The sequence below is a fragment of the Trachinotus anak genome, unplaced genomic scaffold (genome assembly GCF_046630095.1).
Source record: "Trachinotus anak isolate AG129_WGS33_773 ecotype Australia unplaced genomic scaffold, CSIRO_AGI_Tana_v1 ptg000009l, whole genome shotgun sequence".
Taxonomy (NCBI): domain Eukaryota; kingdom Metazoa; phylum Chordata; class Actinopteri; order Carangiformes; family Carangidae; genus Trachinotus; species Trachinotus anak.
The window spans coordinates 12,520,724-12,539,928 of NW_027273860.1; the positions used below are offsets into that span (position 1 = coordinate 12,520,724).

The 19,205-nt window shown below is 40.7% G+C and overlaps 2 protein-coding genes and 1 long non-coding RNA gene across 4 annotated transcripts in view; 2 read left to right on the plus strand and 1 right to left on the minus strand.

Annotated features, from left to right (window-relative positions):
- Positions 1-52: 52 nt before the first annotated feature.
- The window catches only part of LOC139625435 (polycystin-1-like protein 1), a 33,816-nt gene continuing 14,663 nt past the window's right edge, over positions 53-19,205 (minus strand). Inside the window, exons 17-55 of the mRNA XM_071485407.1 lie at positions 18,549-18,620; positions 18,293-18,472; positions 18,118-18,195; positions 17,333-17,475; positions 16,980-17,100; positions 16,704-16,830; positions 15,856-16,048; positions 15,691-15,747; positions 15,187-15,567; positions 14,836-15,093; positions 14,646-14,759; positions 14,249-14,400; positions 14,062-14,162; positions 13,139-13,337; positions 12,910-12,993; positions 12,533-12,740; positions 8,732-8,838; positions 8,526-8,625; positions 8,311-8,439; positions 8,036-8,209; positions 7,761-7,947; positions 7,302-7,390; positions 6,773-7,191; positions 6,558-6,642; positions 6,274-6,429; positions 6,074-6,192; positions 5,869-5,979; positions 5,676-5,787; positions 5,388-5,456; positions 4,560-4,732; positions 4,211-4,445; positions 3,880-3,984; positions 3,390-3,530; positions 2,922-3,056; positions 2,162-2,377; positions 1,867-2,028; positions 1,391-1,558; positions 1,165-1,271; positions 53-1,053 (exon numbers count right to left, since the gene is read on the minus strand). Of these exons, the coding sequence (XP_071341508.1) occupies positions 627-1,053; positions 1,165-1,271; positions 1,391-1,558; positions 1,867-2,028; positions 2,162-2,377; positions 2,922-3,056; positions 3,390-3,530; positions 3,880-3,984; positions 4,211-4,445; positions 4,560-4,732; positions 5,388-5,456; positions 5,676-5,787; positions 5,869-5,979; positions 6,074-6,192; positions 6,274-6,429; positions 6,558-6,642; positions 6,773-7,191; positions 7,302-7,390; positions 7,761-7,947; positions 8,036-8,209; positions 8,311-8,439; positions 8,526-8,625; positions 8,732-8,838; positions 12,533-12,740; positions 12,910-12,993; positions 13,139-13,337; positions 14,062-14,162; positions 14,249-14,400; positions 14,646-14,759; positions 14,836-15,093; positions 15,187-15,567; positions 15,691-15,747; positions 15,856-16,048; positions 16,704-16,830; positions 16,980-17,100; positions 17,333-17,475; positions 18,118-18,195; positions 18,293-18,472; positions 18,549-18,620 (6,194 nt within the window). The 3' untranslated portion in view covers positions 53-626. The remainder of the gene's footprint in view (positions 1,054-1,164; positions 1,272-1,390; positions 1,559-1,866; positions 2,029-2,161; positions 2,378-2,921; positions 3,057-3,389; positions 3,531-3,879; positions 3,985-4,210; positions 4,446-4,559; positions 4,733-5,387; positions 5,457-5,675; positions 5,788-5,868; positions 5,980-6,073; positions 6,193-6,273; positions 6,430-6,557; positions 6,643-6,772; positions 7,192-7,301; positions 7,391-7,760; positions 7,948-8,035; positions 8,210-8,310; positions 8,440-8,525; positions 8,626-8,731; positions 8,839-12,532; positions 12,741-12,909; positions 12,994-13,138; positions 13,338-14,061; positions 14,163-14,248; positions 14,401-14,645; positions 14,760-14,835; positions 15,094-15,186; positions 15,568-15,690; positions 15,748-15,855; positions 16,049-16,703; positions 16,831-16,979; positions 17,101-17,332; positions 17,476-18,117; positions 18,196-18,292; positions 18,473-18,548; positions 18,621-19,205) is intronic.
- On the plus strand, positions 3,396-5,110 carry LOC139625437 (uncharacterized). 2 transcript variants are annotated; one of them, XR_011691890.1, is made up of 3 exons: positions 3,396-3,563; positions 3,874-4,006; positions 4,187-5,110. It is a non-coding gene; the product is annotated as an uncharacterized lncRNA (long non-coding RNA). The 2 variants fall into 2 exon arrangements; XR_011691889.1 differs by lacking the exon at positions 3,396-3,563 and adding an exon at positions 3,687-3,800.
- Positions 9,123-11,573, plus strand: LOC139625434 (cerebellin-4-like). Its single transcript, XM_071485406.1, has 7 exons — positions 9,123-9,438; positions 9,554-9,595; positions 9,880-9,942; positions 10,066-10,128; positions 10,433-10,495; positions 10,778-10,906; positions 11,207-11,573. The coding sequence occupies exons 1-7, from the start codon at positions 9,159-9,161 to the stop codon at positions 11,488-11,490; spliced, it is 924 nt and encodes a 307-aa protein (XP_071341507.1). The 5' UTR covers positions 9,123-9,158; the 3' UTR covers positions 11,491-11,573.

Here is a 19,205-nt window from a genome sequence, read left to right on the forward strand (position 1 = left end):
TGTCTGAAATTTATTTATTAATACTTTATATAGTAATTTCAGAGCGGCTCTGGTAGTCAACACATCTTCATCAATAACAACAAATATTTAGGGAACAAATCAGTGTGTTTAGGGAATGAAACTGCTCCCTTTGTGTCTGACAATATCCCAGAAGGACTATTGAGGAGGTGTTCTTGTAAAAACTTGTTTGCTAACGAACAATACTTTGCAAAACAATGATATGACACTTTAATGCATGAATAAAAATACACTGAAAATACTTTTTTTTTTTTTTGAGTGGTAGGTTGCAAATCTATAATTCCCTGCATCCTCTGGACATGGTCGTCAGCCCTTTGATCCAGCACAAATGAAGACTACAGACATCTAGGTGAAAAACCATATTCATAACTGCAGATTTTTTCAATCCTTTAAAATCACTTTATTAATGTTTTTTTTTTTTTTTGCACCTACAATCTGAAAAAAATCTTTATGGATCACAAAGACTTGTTTTTGTTTTGTAAACCATTCATAAATTGTCCATTGATTATAAAGTTGCTTTTAACTTAAGAAAATAAGACGATGGGCATATACAACACTGTACCATTGCTCACATCTTAACAGAAGAGAAGATCTCACAGTGCAGACTTTCAAGACATCTTGTTTTTTGAATTGTGCACAGCGTCCCAGTATGAACTGTCATCTCCACAGGGTCCCTCCTGTTTATCTGGCTCTACACTTACAGGCTCCTCATGCACCAACACCTCCACCACCACCTCTGTATGGGTGGCCTGAGTTTTACTTAACCGGCAACTGTCATTTGTTTTAGTCCACTTTTTAGCTTGCTTCTCCACAACATCCTCTGTCCAAATCCTGATGAGCGACGCTGACTCTGGCAGGGACAGGCAGTTTTGTCCCCTAAAATAAGTCTGGAGCTCTCTGTCATTTGGATTTTCCTCAGCTCTATTTCCAGTTTGCTGCAGATAATCAGAGGTCAAAACAGTGTCTGAGGAGGAAGTGTTTCTCTGTTGGCATCTTTGCTGCAGGATCCGCAGTATCTTTAGTTCAAACTTGGACCTGGTAATGCAGGAAAACATAAGGATTATTATCATTTTGTAATTTATGATATTTCTTTTTTGGCTTAAGAACGCTCTGCAGCCTGAGTAGATGCTCGACATATTTTATTACCTGCTCAGGAGAGATGCAGGTAGGGTTTCTCCTTGGCCGCTGACATCTGTGTGACCATTCACCATTGTCTCTTCTGTCATTTGCGTTCTTATAAAGTCCTGCAAAGGCTTCACAAAGTGTCCAAACAACTGATGACACACTTTTAAAGGTGTGTGAGAGCGCACACAGTACAGGAAGTATGTAAATGGGTGCATACACTGCGCGTGTCTACACACGTTGGGCTCACCTGTGTGTTCATGTTGGAGGGCTCCTGTGTGGGTGAGGTGACGGGACTCTCCTCCTCCATGTAGTGATGGGCTTTCAGGGGCAGAGTGTGGTGCAGGCAGTTAGAGAGGGCAGTGAGTCTGAACAACAGCTCGTCCGCCAAGCTTTCAAACTCTTCGAGGTAATAAGTCTGAAAAACAAAAAAGTCAACAGGATGTTTGGGAAATGTGGTCTGTTAGAAGAATTGCAGGACTGTAGCATATAGCTAGTGGCAGTAGATGGTAAACCAATAACCCTAACCACAGTTTTGTTGCTGTTTGTCTGTTTACAGTAATTACACCGAGGTAGTTTGACAATGATAAATACAGTAGATATTCAAAATGCCACATAGCAACATAAATAGCAAAATGAGATATATTACAGACACTCATAACTGAGTCAGTAATACAGTTAACTTGATGAATTGTTGTTTCAAGGCAGACGCAGCTCTTTCCTCACCCTGCTCTCCACGTGTTTATCAATCCATGTTGGTTCACGCTGCCCAGTGAACTCAGAAATCCTCTGTCTGATGTAGCCGGCTAATTCTGCTACAGTGAAGATATCCCTCCTGCTCTGAGATCTTTTGGCACTTCTGACCAATGAGGACACCACACCTATCCCCTGCAAGAAAGACAGATATCTGTGTTCCTTGTGTGTGCAATAGTGCAAAGACTTACAGTATGCATAAACCAGTCACTCTCTTATCTATTCAGTCACAACTTTTACAAAGAAAAAAAAACAAACTTTTATGTACCACTGCTGTCCACACCACAGTGGAAGACAGATAGAGAGCTGCACAGTAAAGGAAATTATGTCCAGAGAGGAGGAGGCCTCTGGCAGGTCTGAGACCCCAGTAGTGACAGAGCAGAGTCTGAAGGGAGCGGGGAGTTGAGCTGAAAGCCCGGGAGCTTTGTACAAACAGGAGATTCCCTGCGCAGGACAGCGCCACCAGCAGGATCAGACCTGAAATCTAGGACAGGAGAAAGAGTTGATTTTCAATCTCTGTTGGAGGACTGAGCTTAGCATGAGCATTTTCTAACCAAATCCACAATTTAGAATCACAAAAGTCTGACATTTTGAAGAAGAAATAATCACACACACAGGTCTTAGGGAATAACTTTGAGAGAATAAAAATCTAGTGTCTCAAGATAAAACTGCATCAATAAGACAATGCAGACAAGTTGTACATGATGTCCTATATAATATTACAAATGCACCATTTGGTTTTCATTCACAGATGTATTGCTGATGATGATTCCCAGCTGAAAGATGGGCTAGTTAATGAGGCTACTGTTATCAGTGCTGAGGGACGAATCTCACACTCTAACACACTTGAAAGTTGAACATTTGAAAAGCTACAATTGAATTTTTATCAACTTTCCCTATAAACAGCACCATTTCTGTTGATGCAATAACTTGGATACTGTGACTTTCTGTTTTCTGAGTGGTAATATAAGAGGAAGTGTTTGGGATTAACAGCTTTCATAACTTGTGTTGCTGCCATTTGTGTTTACCGTTGGCCAGAAGAGGCTGGAGAGTGAGCGTGTCAAGAGCGTAGCAGAGGTAGCTACGGCCCCGTTCGCCCTCAACACAGTCACACACTTCATGGTGAGAAGGACGAGTGTAACACCGCGCAGAGTACGAATATCCTGCAGAGACACAGGCACATTTTCATCACTGACAAGCATTGCTGTGCTCTTGAATTCCCACAGTGTGACCTGTTGGGTTTTCCTTGTGTTTCTGATTTAACAAAAACAACAACCCTTGTATATTTGTGACTTCTTAAAAAGCATTATAACTAAAACGTATTGTTAAGTGTTCTGCCATTAAACTCATAACTATAATTATTAAAGGTGAGGCTCTTTCTGTAATAGATACAAGCAGGACATGCAGTGAAATGTCTTTCAACATTAAATATTTGTTTTCCTGTTTCTCTGCTCCTCCTTTCCCTGCCTTCATCTGCCCCTTTCTCTTTCTCTCACTTGTTCCCAGGTAGCCAAGAAGCCAACATCAACATGTCCTCTCTGTTTGTGTCTCTGCAGCACCTCCACGACATCCGTGATAATAATGGAGTGATAGATGTAATACACATGGTACACCAGAATCACTGTGAGCAGAGTGACCTGCGAAAGAGAAAGAAGCAAAGAGAAAGTGAGGTATATTTATTTCTACAGCAGTGGTGCATAATCTGACACGTTTCCCGCTCGGTATTAAAACCCTGCTGAGTGCTTTGACCTTCAAATACTTTTCTGTGTGGTTTTTTTTTCACAGGTATGTTAGTTTAAGAGCTACAGGTTACTTTACCCTTCCTGCTAGGTCACTGTGATCTTGTTTGCACTGGCGTATGGCTGAGTGTGTGCACATGCCTGTTCACGTGTTCCAACTATGTCTGCGTAAGTCTTAATCTTTTTCTTACTATGTTGGAATCATTTCTTTTGGTCTTATGTGTTTATGTATATATGGTAGACTCACTTCCAGCCAGTTGCAGGGTGTCCTCCAGTAGCCCACCAGCCCTTGCTGCCTCATGGTGAACACTTGATGGCAGAGTTGCAGCAGAGACAAGAGGAGGAAGAGGAGCTGGAAGGGAGGAAAGGAAAACGTGAGGAACCTTCAGGCTTTTGACAGAAACTCACCTAAAATCTGACAAGTATTAGTGCAGTTAGTGAGAATATTATACAAAAGTGTGTTTGTTTTAAAATAAGATGAATCATCAGTAGTTTGTTGTGTAAATATTTGCTGGTAGATTTATGGTGGTGTCAAAGATTATTTGTTTTTACAGATAAAAAGCGATGGAGCATTTTACCCGGCACACCATAACAACATAGTCCCTCACAGCAGGAGTGTGATACACCCTAACTGACTGGACTTTGAAAGAGGGCAACAGGACACCGGTGGGGCTCTGCTCAGTGAGCAGGGTCACACTGGTGAACAAGTTGGGTGCAGGGCTGAACAAGGTGAACTGGACCTTCAGGGCCACCGTCTGTCTGCCCAACCAGCCATGTGAATGCAGGAGATTCAGTTTGGATGCAGCGTCAGACCTGATGATGAGAGTGGACATCAGTGTCATGAACAACACCTGATCCTATAAGAAAATATTCTAGAAATCTCTTCAGAAAAACTCAAATGATGATGACGTCCTGTGTAACTCTCACTTTGTGTGGCCTAATCCAACTGTAGTACTTGGCCATGAATAGCAGCCCAGGTGACCACATGTACTTGGGGGTGTTGCCATGGAGGCCATGACAGTGGAGTGCGCATAAGTGGATGTTCCTCTCCCTGACAAGAATAAGTGAAGACTTTCTGGTACAAAAGTCACAGAGGAGACCTGAGGAGTGAAGGACAGAACGACACCTCAAACTGAACCAAACTGCAAATCAAACAAACAGTTACAAATTTAAACACCTGTCAGGATGATGATACATTCACCGCTTCATGTGATCAATTCAAAACCTTAACAGAAATCACTCTTCCACAAATTGGATTTTTCTGTTATAATAAAAGTTCAGTAAAGTAAGTTGCCTTCTGAATGATCTACATGGAAAATACATGGAATCCACTACTGGATCCATTTTTGTGCACTGGGTACATATTTGTAATACAGCGCTCTACAGGTGGGCTACTGCAAAACACAACTGTATGATGACATATTGAGTGAGGAATGTAACTTAAAATGAATATCAGTAAAATAACACACTTGACCATTCTTGATGGCTGTTATTTTAAAACACAGAATATTACATACTTTATTTATTATGGAAAACTTATCATCCATCAATTTCACTGTGTGCAAAATCTGAATCTTTTCCTCCTTAAACACATTATTTTTTCATAACAGAACAGAATTCTTAGGCCCCCTAAGAATGGATCCCTGTGGGACTCCATATGGCATAATGGTTTTCACTGATTCATAAGTGGAAACTATGATTAACTATGAATAACTAGTGGAATACTACATGTAAATGTCTCCCATTGCTACTTACCTGGTCCCAGAATGAGCTGGATGCTTCCTTCTTCCACAGGATTGCTTCACCAATCAAGATGTGTGACTGCTGCTGAATGACACCCAACTATCAAGTTGTTAAAATGTGTTGGTTTGGCTTTATATAGATAAAATATAGAATAGGATCTTTCCAGGATTAAATAGACCTGCATACATTGTCAAGGCAAGTTATTTTCACATTTTCAATCCTTGACAGGGTGAGTCTACAACTTTTTCACCAGCCTGCTTTAGTGACATGGAACTTGGTGAGTTTTTAGTCATTGCTCACCTCAGTTTTGGCTGATGTGTTCTTGTAGAGCAAATTTAGCAGACTCGTCTGTGTCCACTTCCACCAGTCCTCGTGGTTTTGTATGGACATAAAATCAATATCGTCATTCCTGCTGAAAGGTAAAATATGATTTTGTCATACTTAGAGTGTTTTAGTAAAAGAGAGAGAGAGAGCGTGTGTGTGCAAGCGTTACCTTATAAACTGTTTTCTGACAGCTTTATTGAGGAGGTAATGGTCACTGACTGAGCTGCTGTATGTTACACACAGCATCAGGAAAACCATGGAGACCCAGACAGACAGATCCCTGGGTGACAAAGAAAAACAGATAATTCCTTATGCAGTTTTAAATCATACACAATCAGCTGCCCCCACACACAAACACAGACACACAGACACACCTGAGGGTATTATAGATAAGAGTCTCTCTTCTTTTCCTCCTACGAGTTTTCCTCAGCTCTGCTGGAGTTGGTGGGCGCACAAGACGCAGGTACCGAGCTCGCTGACGAGCTGCAAGCAGCTGTCAATCAGAAATAATTGACTTGACATTTCAATAGAGAAGAACAGAACAGTTTAAAAAGAAATAGATTCTGGCTATCACCTTCTCAAGGTATGAGCATCTTTCTTGGGGGAAAGCAGGTGGTCCGTAATGCTCTTCTGGCTGACTAGCAACCAATAACTCTTCAATTTTGGAGAAAGAATGAAAGTCTGTTCTTTTCCTGTACCAAAAGGAAACAGCCACTGCCACAGCAAGTATCTGGAAAAGAGAAAGAACTATTTTTCCAATGTAAAGACCACATTTATTTTGTTTTGAATTAGGGGTAGGGATTACACCTCTATTTATTTGAAATGCATGTAGTTGGCAACAGGTAGGTATTAATTTACCACAGCTGGCTGGATGACGAAGATGCAAGACATCAGGGAGAAGAAAAGTGAGTGGATCCAAAGCAAAACTTTGCTGCTGCTGAATCTGACACATCACACAAAAGTCACACAAATGCATTAATAATTATTAATAAACTAATATAGTTTACTTTACCCAGCCATTCATTTACTTGAAAAATCATCACACAAAATCACATCAATCACACAACTACTACCTCATTCCCAGCACTGCAGCAAGCACCAGGCCGGAGAGGGACAGTAGCAGACAGAGAGCCCAGGCCACATAGTGACTCCACGGGGATGTTGGTCCAACTTCTCCCCCTTTCAGTCTGTCGATTATCTGGTAATCCTCCTGAATGGCCTGATCTTCATCCCTCATACTGGACAAAAGATCTTTCTTGGGTCCATTAACTTTGACACTTCCACTTAAATCATCAAACTCTTTTCTATGGGTTGCTTGATCAGCATTTTTCTCCTCTGAAATCAGCAACAAATTCTGAAGCACTGGTCCCATACTACTCTCAACTGCTAGATCACCGTCCTGCCTTATGATCACATCTGGTTGGATTACAGGTTCTTCATCTGTGCCTTTATTTTCCAGAATCATAGTAGACACTGACAGCAGGTCTGTGCCCTACAACACAAGAAGAAGGGTCAGTCAGGGATGAAAAATGCTTTGAGAACAAAGACACTAGAGAAGGGGAAAGAGAGAAAACAGAAAAAGATTGATGCTCTCATTGTAACCTGGTATTTCTTCCTCCAGGCTTCCTGTATCCACTGCTTAAGACTGCTCCAAGAGAGATGGAGTACGCTGTCATTTCCTGAAAGGGCATCTGTGAGGAGAGAGGACAACAATTAAATAAGGGAGAAAAAGGAAGGAGGAGGGTGTGGAGACAAGAAAAAAATGCAAAAAGAGCACATAAAATTTTAAAATAATGCATAGAGGGTTGAAACAGAACCATATGGCTCGATGGTAATTTACAGTCACCAAGCACTTTCTTAGGAACACCTGCACATCTTCAGGTAATTAAATGAATGACCTCGGTCAGAGGACTGCTCTTTACTCTCTGTGGTGAACAGAAAACCATCTCAGAATGCACAACACGTTGAACCTTGTGGTGGCTGAGCTACAACAGCAGAAGACCACGTCAGGAGGAAATCTGTGCTGAAGCTTAACTCACTCTATTCAAGTCCCACCCTCACCTTCAAGACAGTCCTGGTCGGGCTTTCTACCATTTGCACGTTGGACTCCTGACCTCATCAGCTTGACCTCATGCAGTCGAAACAGAAAAGATATCATTGTTGCTCCGGGCAACACTGCCACCACACTTAATGCTCCTGTTGTCACGGAGACAGCTGATACATCAAGAATACCCACCTCGAACAGCAACTGTAAACAAGGGATTGGAAACCACAGCTTTAGGGATAACACGTTTAAAAACTTTCTTGCACCAAATTTTGAATTTTGATCAACCTACTTCATCATCCATTTGTGATATGATTACTGTGTTGACGCATGCGTATCCCAACAGCAGGAGCAGGCACACACTAAGTCTTTGCGTGCGTGTGAACAAGTTAGGGCAGGGGCAGCTGTACACAGACATCCAGTGATGACAGTCGGCCAAGTAGTTAGATAGCTTAAAACACGACATCTGCGAGCATAAAGGTGGAGACGCAGGGTCACACAGGAGCAGAGAATAAAAGCTAGAAGGTTTTTTTTTTGCATGTTCAGGTGTTTATGTGCGTGTTCTACCTTAGCAAAACCTAATCCATGGGTGCAAACACGCAGCATCCTCTCCACCCGGCCATCACCTTTGTTCACAGCCAACCAGCACTGGCCAACACAGAGCCAAGCACGTCCTTTCACATGACCGCTGTTCACCTGGTTTAAAGGTTGACAAATAAAGTCTAGTCTAGTCTAGTCCAAGCACAGAGCACATCCACAAACACAAAACACGTGGTCCTTACCTCAGATACCTCCACTTGTTTGAGGTACCAGGTTGGGGATGGTCCAGAGCTGTCGTGCCAGATGTGAACCCCCCACACAGGGCCCAAGCTGTCTGCTGTGCTGTGGTATCAGACACAAAGATTACACTGAAGTAGCAGTAATTTAGATATAAAAATAAATAGTTAATTTGTTTAAGGTAATATTTGGAGATTTTGGAGGATTTTACCTGAGTATAAAGGTGTCTTGAGAGTTCCTCCTGAACAGAGTGTACCCTGGAACATGTAGTTCTCTTGTGTGTGAGAACCCATGTTCACCATACAGCACGATGTAAACCTGATAAACACACAAGGAGACAGATGCCCAGACACACATAAGAACTGAATCTAACAGGCTTTGTTTAATCTAAGCCTGGGAAACCCATACACACACACACACACACACACACACTCAAAAAAGATCAAACCATGAAATTGTGATTCACAGTTAAGCCATTACTGTTGATACTTTGAAAGGGTCTTTTGATGTTATGTTTGAATCTGTTATCTGACACCTGTTTCATTCTCATACAGCAGCTGTTTTTAGTGGATATAAAGACAGGAAATGAGCAATGAGGTGTGTCAGAGTGCATCTTGCTAAGCAGGTGATATTTCAGAATGAGGGGTTCTGCAGCTTTTCTGGTGTTGCTGCTCTGCCTGCACCGGACGTGGGCTCAGGCTGAGAGTGGAGAGGGGGCGGAGAGCGATATCATCCAGCCAGATGAAGAAAATAAGAACACAGAGGTTCAGTCTGAGAAACAGCAAGTAAAAGAAACTCATGATCAGAGCAGCAGCCAGACCAACATCACCCCTGACATCTGGGCTGAGCTGAAGGAGCTGAGAGACATGGTCATCAAACAAGGGATCAAGATCGAGAATATGGAACAAGAAAACACAGGTGACATGCATCAGAGCATATACTGACTGTCAGTCACATAGTGCTGCACAGTTTCATACAAGGTTCATTAATGGCACTAATTACTTTTATGAGTAATTTATTGCTTTAATCCCAGTCATACAGGCCAGACTGACAGCCATTGAAAATGAGAATGCAGGTAAGTATTTTCATTTGTTTACTTTTATATATTGGTATAAAATGTATTTGTCACAGTTTTCCTATTTGGTGAAAAAAATGGTGAAAAAATATTACTACATCTTTATTGTGTATACTGTATGTATTTACTGAGATCTAAGGTTAATGATAACATTTTATTAATACCACAAAATCGAAATGTAAAATTTGGCATGTTACAGTTTATCAACAACATGTTAGTGATAGTAGGATAAAGGTGAGGCTCATAATTAACACTTTGGTGAAAAACTTGAAATGTATTTACAGTTTTGGAGGCCAGACTGACTGCCAGCATCAACGAGGTCGAACAACTCACGAGTGAGACCACAGGTAAGCTACAAACATCATTAAAAAGTTTTTTTTTTAAAATGATAATAGAAATATATTTAGTGAGACAATAATCACAGTGAAGTTCATATTGAACCTTTTGATGAAAAATGTTCATGGTTACAGTTTTAGAGGCCAGACTGAACAGCAGTGAAAACATGGTCATGGAGCTCAAGAGAGAGAACACAGGTAAGACTAAAAAAAAAAAAAACTTGTTAAAAAGTAAACATAGTTTATTATACAACAAGATGTGCAAAACTACCCACCCACAATTTTTATCAACCATTAACGATGAAAGGACACTAATGCTCTACTAAAAAGGATGCATGCTGAATTTTAGTGAAATAAAAAGTCAGCATGCTGCTCATCCACACCCCAGCTGCAGTGACTCTATATCCCCTCAGAGGGGCCCGCCCCCCAGTCTGAAATTACAAAGCAATCAATGAAAAATGTGAAAACTGATTTTATGATAAAGATGTTAATGTGCTCACAGCGTTGGAGGCCAGAGTGAGCGCCAGTGAAAATGAGGTGAAGGAGCTTCAGAGAGAGAACTCAGGTAAGCTAAATAATCCACAACTATAAAGTGAAATGTTATGGTAATGAGAAATGACTCTGGTAATCTAAGGAGCATATTCAGTACAGCACAATGCTGAGCGACATCATGATTCATGTTTTTAAATTAGACAGAAATGAAGCGATTGAAGTTTTGATTCCACTCACAACAGTGTGGCTATGTTGCATGGTTGAGTAGCGTTATATATATAAACAAAAGAGATATTACTATTGTTCATAGACTCAGGATTTCCCTACTGTTTGTGCATCTTCAACTTTCACTTAGAGCGACCAAAGGTGGCGTTCTCTGTCGGTCTCACTGATGCAGGACCAGTTGGACCCTTTAATACTGAAATCACACTCAAGTTTGTTAAAATCTTCACCAACATCGGACAGGCCTACAACCCAACTACAGGTACCCACCTCCTTTACCTACATATCCCAAAGTAGCCTAGATAAAGGTTTTTTTTTTAGATATTTGTGGTGCATTTTTTCTTAGTTAAACAAATAAAACAAAAGTCCTTTGCTTTGCTACAATGAGACTAGTTTGCAGTTTTTTTTTTTGGGAAGGAAGCAAAACCGAGCCCAGAGCTCCTAGACTCCTTTTGCTTAGGTTTGCTCAAGTATCATAACTACCCATTAAACAGAGGGGAGAGATCACTTAGCAGTGAGAAAAAGACAGTTTTCATCCCTCACTGATTTTCCTCTGATGCAGGTATCTTCACAGCCCCGGTCAGAGGAGCCTACTTCTTCAGATTCACCATTTGGGAGAACCGTGCTTCAGTTATACTCGGTTCTATTCTCTATCACAATAACAAGAGAATATTGTGGAGTTCAGATCAAAACGATACCATCAGCCATGTCACACTGTCTAATGGATTAGTGCTTCAACTGGAAAAGGGGGATGTGATTTACATGGCTCTCCAGGCAAGCTACAATGTTTCTGATAACACTGATAATCGTACTGTCTTTGATGGTTTTCTGCTTTTTCCTCTGTGAGCGCAGCTGTGAAATACCCACATTTCAAGTTTTAATATCACTGTGTTAAAAAAAAAAAAAAAATAGAAACACTTGTAAAATAACTTTTTGTCTGTGCATATTTTTGTCTAGTTAGATGAAAATATCAAAAAACATTTGCACATTCTGAATGACCATGGACTACAGTGAATATTAGTGAGTAATACTGTATGGATCCATATACTGTATTACCTACTACTCCAAGCAAACCTATACCATGCAGTGCAGTGAAGCTCATTGCAGCACATGTTTTTTTGTTGTGACATCGTTCTGCAACACATTAGATTTTAAATAATACCATGACTATAAGGTTTAAGTGCTGCTTTAATTTTAGGTCATTTCAATTCAGAGGAACTATGTTCCAATTGTAACTGAGTCTTAGGCTTAGACTAAAAATCTTTAGTCCTCATAATTATTCATCATCCACATTAATGTTCTTGTTTTGAAAGCATTTGCTACAAATTATTTTGAAAAGAACATATCTCAAACTAGTTGTTGTTTACTTTAAATTCAGCTCAGTGTTCAAGGATCTTTGGCGTTATATTTTATTTACATTTGTTATCAAGACATCTGTTTAATTCTCATAGTCCTGTTCAGTGACCTGTTTTACAAGTTAGTAAAGACAGGAACTGGGTGAGCTGTGTCAAAGTACATCTTACTGTCTAAACAGGTGATATGAGGCGGTGCTGCTCTGTGAGAGAGGAGGTGAAACAGGGAATGATATCAGTCGGACAGAGGTGGAAAACAGGAACAAACAGGTTCAGTTTGACGTAAAGCAACCCATGCTCAGAGAAGCAGCCAGACCAGCGTCACTCTAAAAACTGGGTTAGTGACATGGCCATCAAATAAATTGCAGCTTAGGAAGATAAAGAGCACGATAAAGAAACTGGAGCAAGAAAATACAGGTGATGTATTCATAAAACAAACTGCTTACTGTCAGTGTTGTGAGTATTATGAGAATGCAGATACTGTAAATATTTACAGGTTTGAATGACTGGTTTAAAGGAACAAATGACAGCCTTACCTTTGCACTCATTTTGGCTGCAGAGCACAGACCAGTGTGGATGGTTACAGCATAAAGGTGTGGGTCAGATGGAGAATTGTCAGAAAGATAATGGACTCTTCGATTCTTCCCGGATATATCATCAGCTCTCTTGCACACCACCAACCCCGGGATGTACAGGCACACACACAGCACCAGTACACCCAGCACAGTCAGATCACAGGGAAAACTGAAGTGACAGAATGGCAGAAAGGACGCACAGGACTCAGGCAGTTAATGGCTGCAGACATATATGGTATAAAAATCTGAAAAAAAACACCCAAAAAAAATCTGTTTTCTTAGATGTTACGAAGAATCTTGTTAAATACGTCATTCAAGCCTCAGAAGGATGAGTTCACCTTAGGAACGGGTCCAGATCAGCTGCGTCAGGGCTGCTCTGGATCTGCTGCTGCAACACAGTGAGCGGCCTCAACTGGTGACAACTGAGACAAAGAGCAGATACCAGCAAGCAAGAAGTGATTCATGTATGTCAGTCATCACAACATCCACTTCTTTCTTCCTTGTCAGTGTTTGCTTATCTCTGAAGGTCCTACATTCTCATGTCCACTCATGTTGAGCCATCCTTACCTGCAGTTGACAGCAGTGGCCATGTCTGCTTGCTGTGTCCTGCAGCCCTGATGTGTCCAGGCCCCCTGGTGGCCGTCCCAGGACAAACACAGGCTGCTAACAACCGTGAGACTGTAGCTGATCTGTTCACTCAGATGCTTGCGTCTGGGTGCTTTCCCAAAATCAGCATTCAGCAGAGCCAGGTGACCAACTCCTGCAGCTAGAAAATGTAGGACCTTGGTGAGTGAGTTTCTTTTCACAGTTACCAAAAGTACATGTGAAACGTCAAAGCAAGCAAATAATCTGACACTTATCACACTGAGTGCATTGTCTTAGTGACTTAAAAAGAGTCATATGGTGAATAATACATGTCAGCTCTCTGATATGATCACAACTTAGTTTTATTCTCATCATTGTCTTTTACTAAAGAATACAGGTTTTTAAAATTTGTCGATGCCAGTCATGATTATTAACTGATCATAAAGTTTTATGGTAATTTTACTTTCTCATTGTTTATGTTTTGTTTTGTTTTGAATGTATTTTGATTTTGGCCACACATGGTACTGTTTAGCTTTCTACTTCTGTTTAACACAATGCTAAAGCCTTTTTCATTTGTATCCAAACTTTATTCAGAAAACAAAAAGGATTTTTGTGGATGATGAATTTGATAGATTCTCTCTAAAATGACAGTTATTCTAACAGATGGAAAGAGCAGGAGGGAAAAGAAATAAACAAAATAGAATAACAAATCTTTACACTTTACTAAAACCTTGTTAAATGACTTCAGTTACATATTCTGTTTAAAAACTGTGTTAAGAAAAGGCAAACTTGATCAATTTGATCTATACTTTATAGAATTACCAGTAATTTAACAAACGGAAACACCAGGAGGGAGAAGGAGTTAGAGAGCTAGAAAACGATAGATGGAACCAAAAGGTTTCTACCATTGAGATAGGATGGAGGCAGAGTGATGCGTATGGTGTTGGTCTCCCAGTGGTGAATCCTGTGCAGATGGTGCATGCTGGGAGTCGGCCTCTCAAACATCCTGCCACAACAGAGGCTCGTGGTTTGGTTTTTGTCACATTCTTGATAATAGCTTTAAAACAACAACCCCAGTTACTACGAGTCTACCTGAAGAGCAGCATGATGGGAAACACCTTGTTGGGCGGTGGCGTGAACACCACGCTCAGCTGGATGGCATGCTGCAAGTGGTCCTGGGTAATGTTGAAGCTGTGGTAGTTGACCTGGGTGCGGAGGAGGACGTACTCATGTACAGAGCTCTTCTAGAGCAAAGATATGATGACATGTTGTTGGAGTTAGTTAGAGCTCAACGATCACATCATGCACACAACAGATTAAAGATCTTTTTTGCAGATATTTTTTTCAGCATGTCTGTTAGACCTCAAGGATACAGACAATGCAATTTGGTAAGTAACTCTAAATGTAAACATAACCTCATTTGGTTTCAAGAAAACTCCAGGGGGCACTTTTAATTTTCTGCAAACAACAGAAAGAAGTAGCAACATACATTTCTGGGTGGATGTCGCAGCTCAACGGTGATTGGTAGAACGAAGGAACGAACGGGGATCTTTCTCCTCACGCTGCAGTTGTACAGACTCAGGTCAACCACTGGTCCACTGAGCTGGAGATCGGCAGAGGGAATAAGAGCGAGGCCTCGTCTTTAAATCATTGAATGTCCACATATTAGCTGCTCTCACCTGTGCGGGATGGTGGGCGCAGGTGTAAGGGCTGTGGGTGTGCTCAGTCAGCACGCTAAGCACACATGGTTGATCCTGCCTGCTCTCGGTGTCTCCACGGTGACGAACAAACAGAAGCTGGATCAGAGAAGCAGACATGTAGACGGCGGTTGAGCCACTGCTGATGACTGTGGAGGTTTGGTTTTGGTATGTGGCATATAAGGCGATGAGATCTGTGCTGACTCTGTGCTCCTGGACCTTGTGGAACAAAATGTACTTCTGAAAAACAGAATGGATATCATTAGAGCGATAAATGGAGGTACATTGGAGAAACATGTTTACATGTACAAAAACATGTTTGTTTTCACTCACCAGCATGAGGTCTGACGCAGTCTGCAGAATATCAATAACAAGCTGTACCATCTGCTTTGGTGCAGTTGATCCTCCCAGTTTGACGTGATCACCAGTGGATGAAGCTGGTTTGTAGCCATTAGGAGAAGCAATGGTGTTTCTTATGTTTTCACCCCTGGGTGAGCCCAATTCCAAAACCTGTGTAATATTATCCGCGCTGGACATTTCAGGTGTGAAGTCGTTATTTGTGACAGCAGCCTGCAGGATGTATGAGAGCAGGGCGACCAGGGTGTTGAGGGTCCAGTGGTCCAGATGATACTGGACTGGACCACTGGACTCCATAAACAGGTCTGAGATGGCCTGGACATGAACTGTCACTCGTCTGGCACTCGCTAATGTTACCTAAAAAAGGAAAAAGGATAAATCGGATAAAAAGGATGAAATTGATTAAATGATAAAAAGGATAAAGAAAGTACTGTCTCTTTGTCCATGAAAGTCCATGAAAGGAGATAACCTTCCACCAACCTGATTTGTAACTTGTAAAAGTTCTTTGAGAGTGTAGATGCTGTCTACCAGTGATGCCTATGAAATAAATTACATTTTATTAAAATGACTGTATGATTGAGAAACACAAGTAGAGAGTGAGAGAATATTTGTCTAGGAGTGCAGTGTAGGTCCATATGTGTGTACCTGTTCAGTGCTGTCGAGCTCACACACTGTGCCAATGAGCACATTGCGTACATTGATCTGTATGTGTGTGTTGGCCTTGGTGTCCAGGCTGAGTCGGTTCAAAATGCTGGAGAGGAGACTGATGTAGTTACGGATCGCTCTACTGTTCCCAAGCCGCATCAGAGCCGACAGGTTCCTCAGACCTGACCCTGAACTGGAGAGAAAGAGTTACTACCACCACAAGTATGACAGTTCTGCCTAACTGCTTTATTAATGTTTTTAAATCATTTCTTAATGCTTTAGCGATCAGAAATTTTCATTTTCAACTTTTGTATATCCTCCTGCACAACATCTTTTGTTGTTGAGCTCTATGAGAACCACTCCAATAGACAGCCTTACCAATTAAGCCCACAGAAGAAAAGCTGTACAGCCTCTAGAGCATTTAATACATTTACTAATATTTTATTAGGCAACTCCAGCTATGATGGCAAGTAAAACTGTCCAAATAAAAGCCTTATTGCACATATAAAAAAACATCAGCCATCAACTTATAAATCCTTTATAAAGGATGAATTATTAAAAAGTGGTACTACTGGGGTATATAAATACCATAAATTAGTGAGATTTTAAATCATTTCAGAGTCAGTATGATGTGTATTTCTTCAATCAAAACCTAGAAAATCTAAATCTCTCAGAGTGAATTTTCTGGCACAATATGTTATTGCAATTTTCCTGTGTCGTTTACAAATACTATGTCACCTTGAACTGAAGCTGAGCACACAGGGGTGCATCTCTACTAAAACTGCAAAACAGGAACACGACCTCAATGTGATGTGATGATATGATTAAAGGTGACTGGTTGATCTTACAGCTGCAGATCAGGATCGTCAGGGGATGAAGCGTCTCTGAGGAAGGTTGGTCGGACTTGGACGGTGACAGGACAGCGTTTAGTCGATGTGCCATATGTGCTGCTTCTGATTTCAGTATAAATAGTTACTACGGACACAACAACAACAACAATTAATCTCACTTAGGTAATCACTAGAAAATCTCAGTGATAAAATGTCACAATAATGTATCTTTGTGTACTTTAATAGTCATTAGTCATTGTCTATGTGTGTGACCTTCTCTGTGTTTGTGTTTACCTTTATAGTCATCATTAGGGTCACCTGAAGGGAGGCTGAAGTAGTACTGGAAATCTCTCCCCTGGTACAGCACCCTGGGGGGTCTACTTCCCACACTGAAGCTGTGCTCATACAGTAAATCCTTCAGCACAAATGGGATGGTTGATTAGTAAGTATGAAGTAGCAAAGAAAAGAAAGCCCAGAGGATGGAGATGGAGAAGAAAACACACTTAAAAAATAAAAAGAAATACCCTAGACTCCCTCCAATTGATTAAATCAGATTTGCTTTTCCTTTAAGTAAGAGGATTTTGAGTGCTTGCTGATTTGCACATTTGTGTATGCATGTGCGTGGGTTTGTCTGAGACAGGAGATACCTCTTTTCCTGAGGTGCAGAAGATGCTGAAATGTGTGTGTAACTCCATCCCTTGGACCGGCTGCACCTGGCACATCATGCCCTTTGGAGCAGGCTTGGTTTTTAAGAATAGCTGAGTCCGGCCGAGAAAACTATGATGAGATTCTGAGTGCAACAGATAAAAATCAGATTATAATCCAGATCTCCTTGCCCTCAATTTTCATTAGAAAAATAAATGATGGCAAATATAGGACTTATTTTGGCATCATTATTTACTGTAGAAGCCACCATGATGATTTCCCATCCAGAAAACGATCCATAAAGAAATCTATTTTGCATCTCTCTTACAGGACAATCAAAGCACATACTTATTACACTGTGCTCTTGCAAAAGTGTTAAATACCTGTGAATAAAAATTAAAAGCTGAATAGCAAATGTGAACAAAACATAAGAAACCAGTACATCTGTTTCGCTGTCGTCACATTCAATCAACATTAACATTTAGCTCATCTATTACTCTTCACATGTTAGCTGGCTTTGTGTTCAGAAAAATCTCCATGGCCCATCTTTAAGCAATGAATGAAAGACAATTGTAACCAACAATAAGGAAAACCTCTTGCTCCTGGTTCAAAACCCTTCCTCACATGGATTATGATAGATTCAGGACTTATTTTGGGCAAGTTCAAGTTCACATTTATTTGTCATTCCATCAATTCATTCTGTCATGGTCAGTGCTGATATAACGCTAGAATGTGGGCAAAAATGTCTTTATTACTGTTTTTTTTTTTTTATTGTTGAGAAACTTACTGGCAGTGACCTCCAACATGTATCTGCTCCCTGGCCTCAGACTGAAAGGTCTGAAACTGAGAAGAGGGGAGGAAATTCCTATAAACATGGAAAGAGAGAGAAAGATGACTAAGGACAGAGATATAGATTGGTGGAGAGAATAAATGTGTGTGGGTGAGTTTCCTCAATAATGTACCACTGTAAGTGTAGGCCTCAAAAAGGCCTCTGTCTACTGGATCTCGGGGCAAATCCAGCAAAGTTGGCTCTTGGGTCACCACAACAGGTCTGGGAACCACCAGATTACTCCCCTCATCTTCATGTTCTTCTGAATCAGACACTGAGTCATCTCCTGGACTGAAGGTCCCACCATCCACATCTGGGAACACACATGAGTAAATGGACAAGCTCTAGCACTAGTGGTAATTACCATAGCAAACACTTGTGTACTGTACCTGTGGGTCTCCCTGCTGAAATCCCTGGGTCTCCCTCCTCAGCACTTGGGAAGGGAGCATCATAATCTGAATCTGTAAGACCCATAAGATGCACAATAAAGTTACACACTGAAAATCAGAACTGACTGCGCATATATAAACGTAAGACATTATGAACTGTGTTAAAATCAGATAAATGAAAAAAACATTTTTTTTCATTATGATCAGCACACTTCTTTATAAATATGTAAAATTATGAAAATAAAAAAAAGGTATGATAAAAACAATACTGGTTAGGTTTCCTTTCTCCTTTTTTTGTTAAAACAGCTACAATCATTAATTTTATACAAACAAAATTACTGTGTGCAATGTTAAAATGCTTTGTAGTGATAGCATTGTTTAGCTCATTTTGGTTTTACAGCCTACAGCTTTACTGATTTGTCTCGGTCTCACAGCTCATTAGCATCATTACTAGACAGGTTAGCAGCAGTTTTCAGATAGACAGCTCTGATAAACCTACTTCATACTAACTACAAACAGAAAAATTAGCACCTTGCTGGTTAACACAATGGAGCATTTAGCAGCTAAGGAGCCAGATATTTCCATCAAGAGTTGGCGGAGACCAAAACCAAAGCTAAAAGAGTGAATAGCTCAGCCTATGAGATTTACATTCATCGT

Coding starts and splice junctions, on each gene's coding strand:
- LOC139625434 (XM_071485406.1), top strand. CDS start 9,159: ATGAGGGGTTCTGCAGCTTTTCTGGTGTTGCTGCTCTGCCTGCACCGG. Junction 10,496..10,777: donor GCTTCAGAGAGAGAACTCAG/GTAAGCTAAATA, acceptor ACTTTCACTTAG/AGCGACCAAAGGTGGCGTTC. Junction 10,907..11,206: donor GGCCTACAACCCAACTACAG/GTACCCACCTCC, acceptor CCTCTGATGCAG/GTATCTTCACAGCCCCGGTC.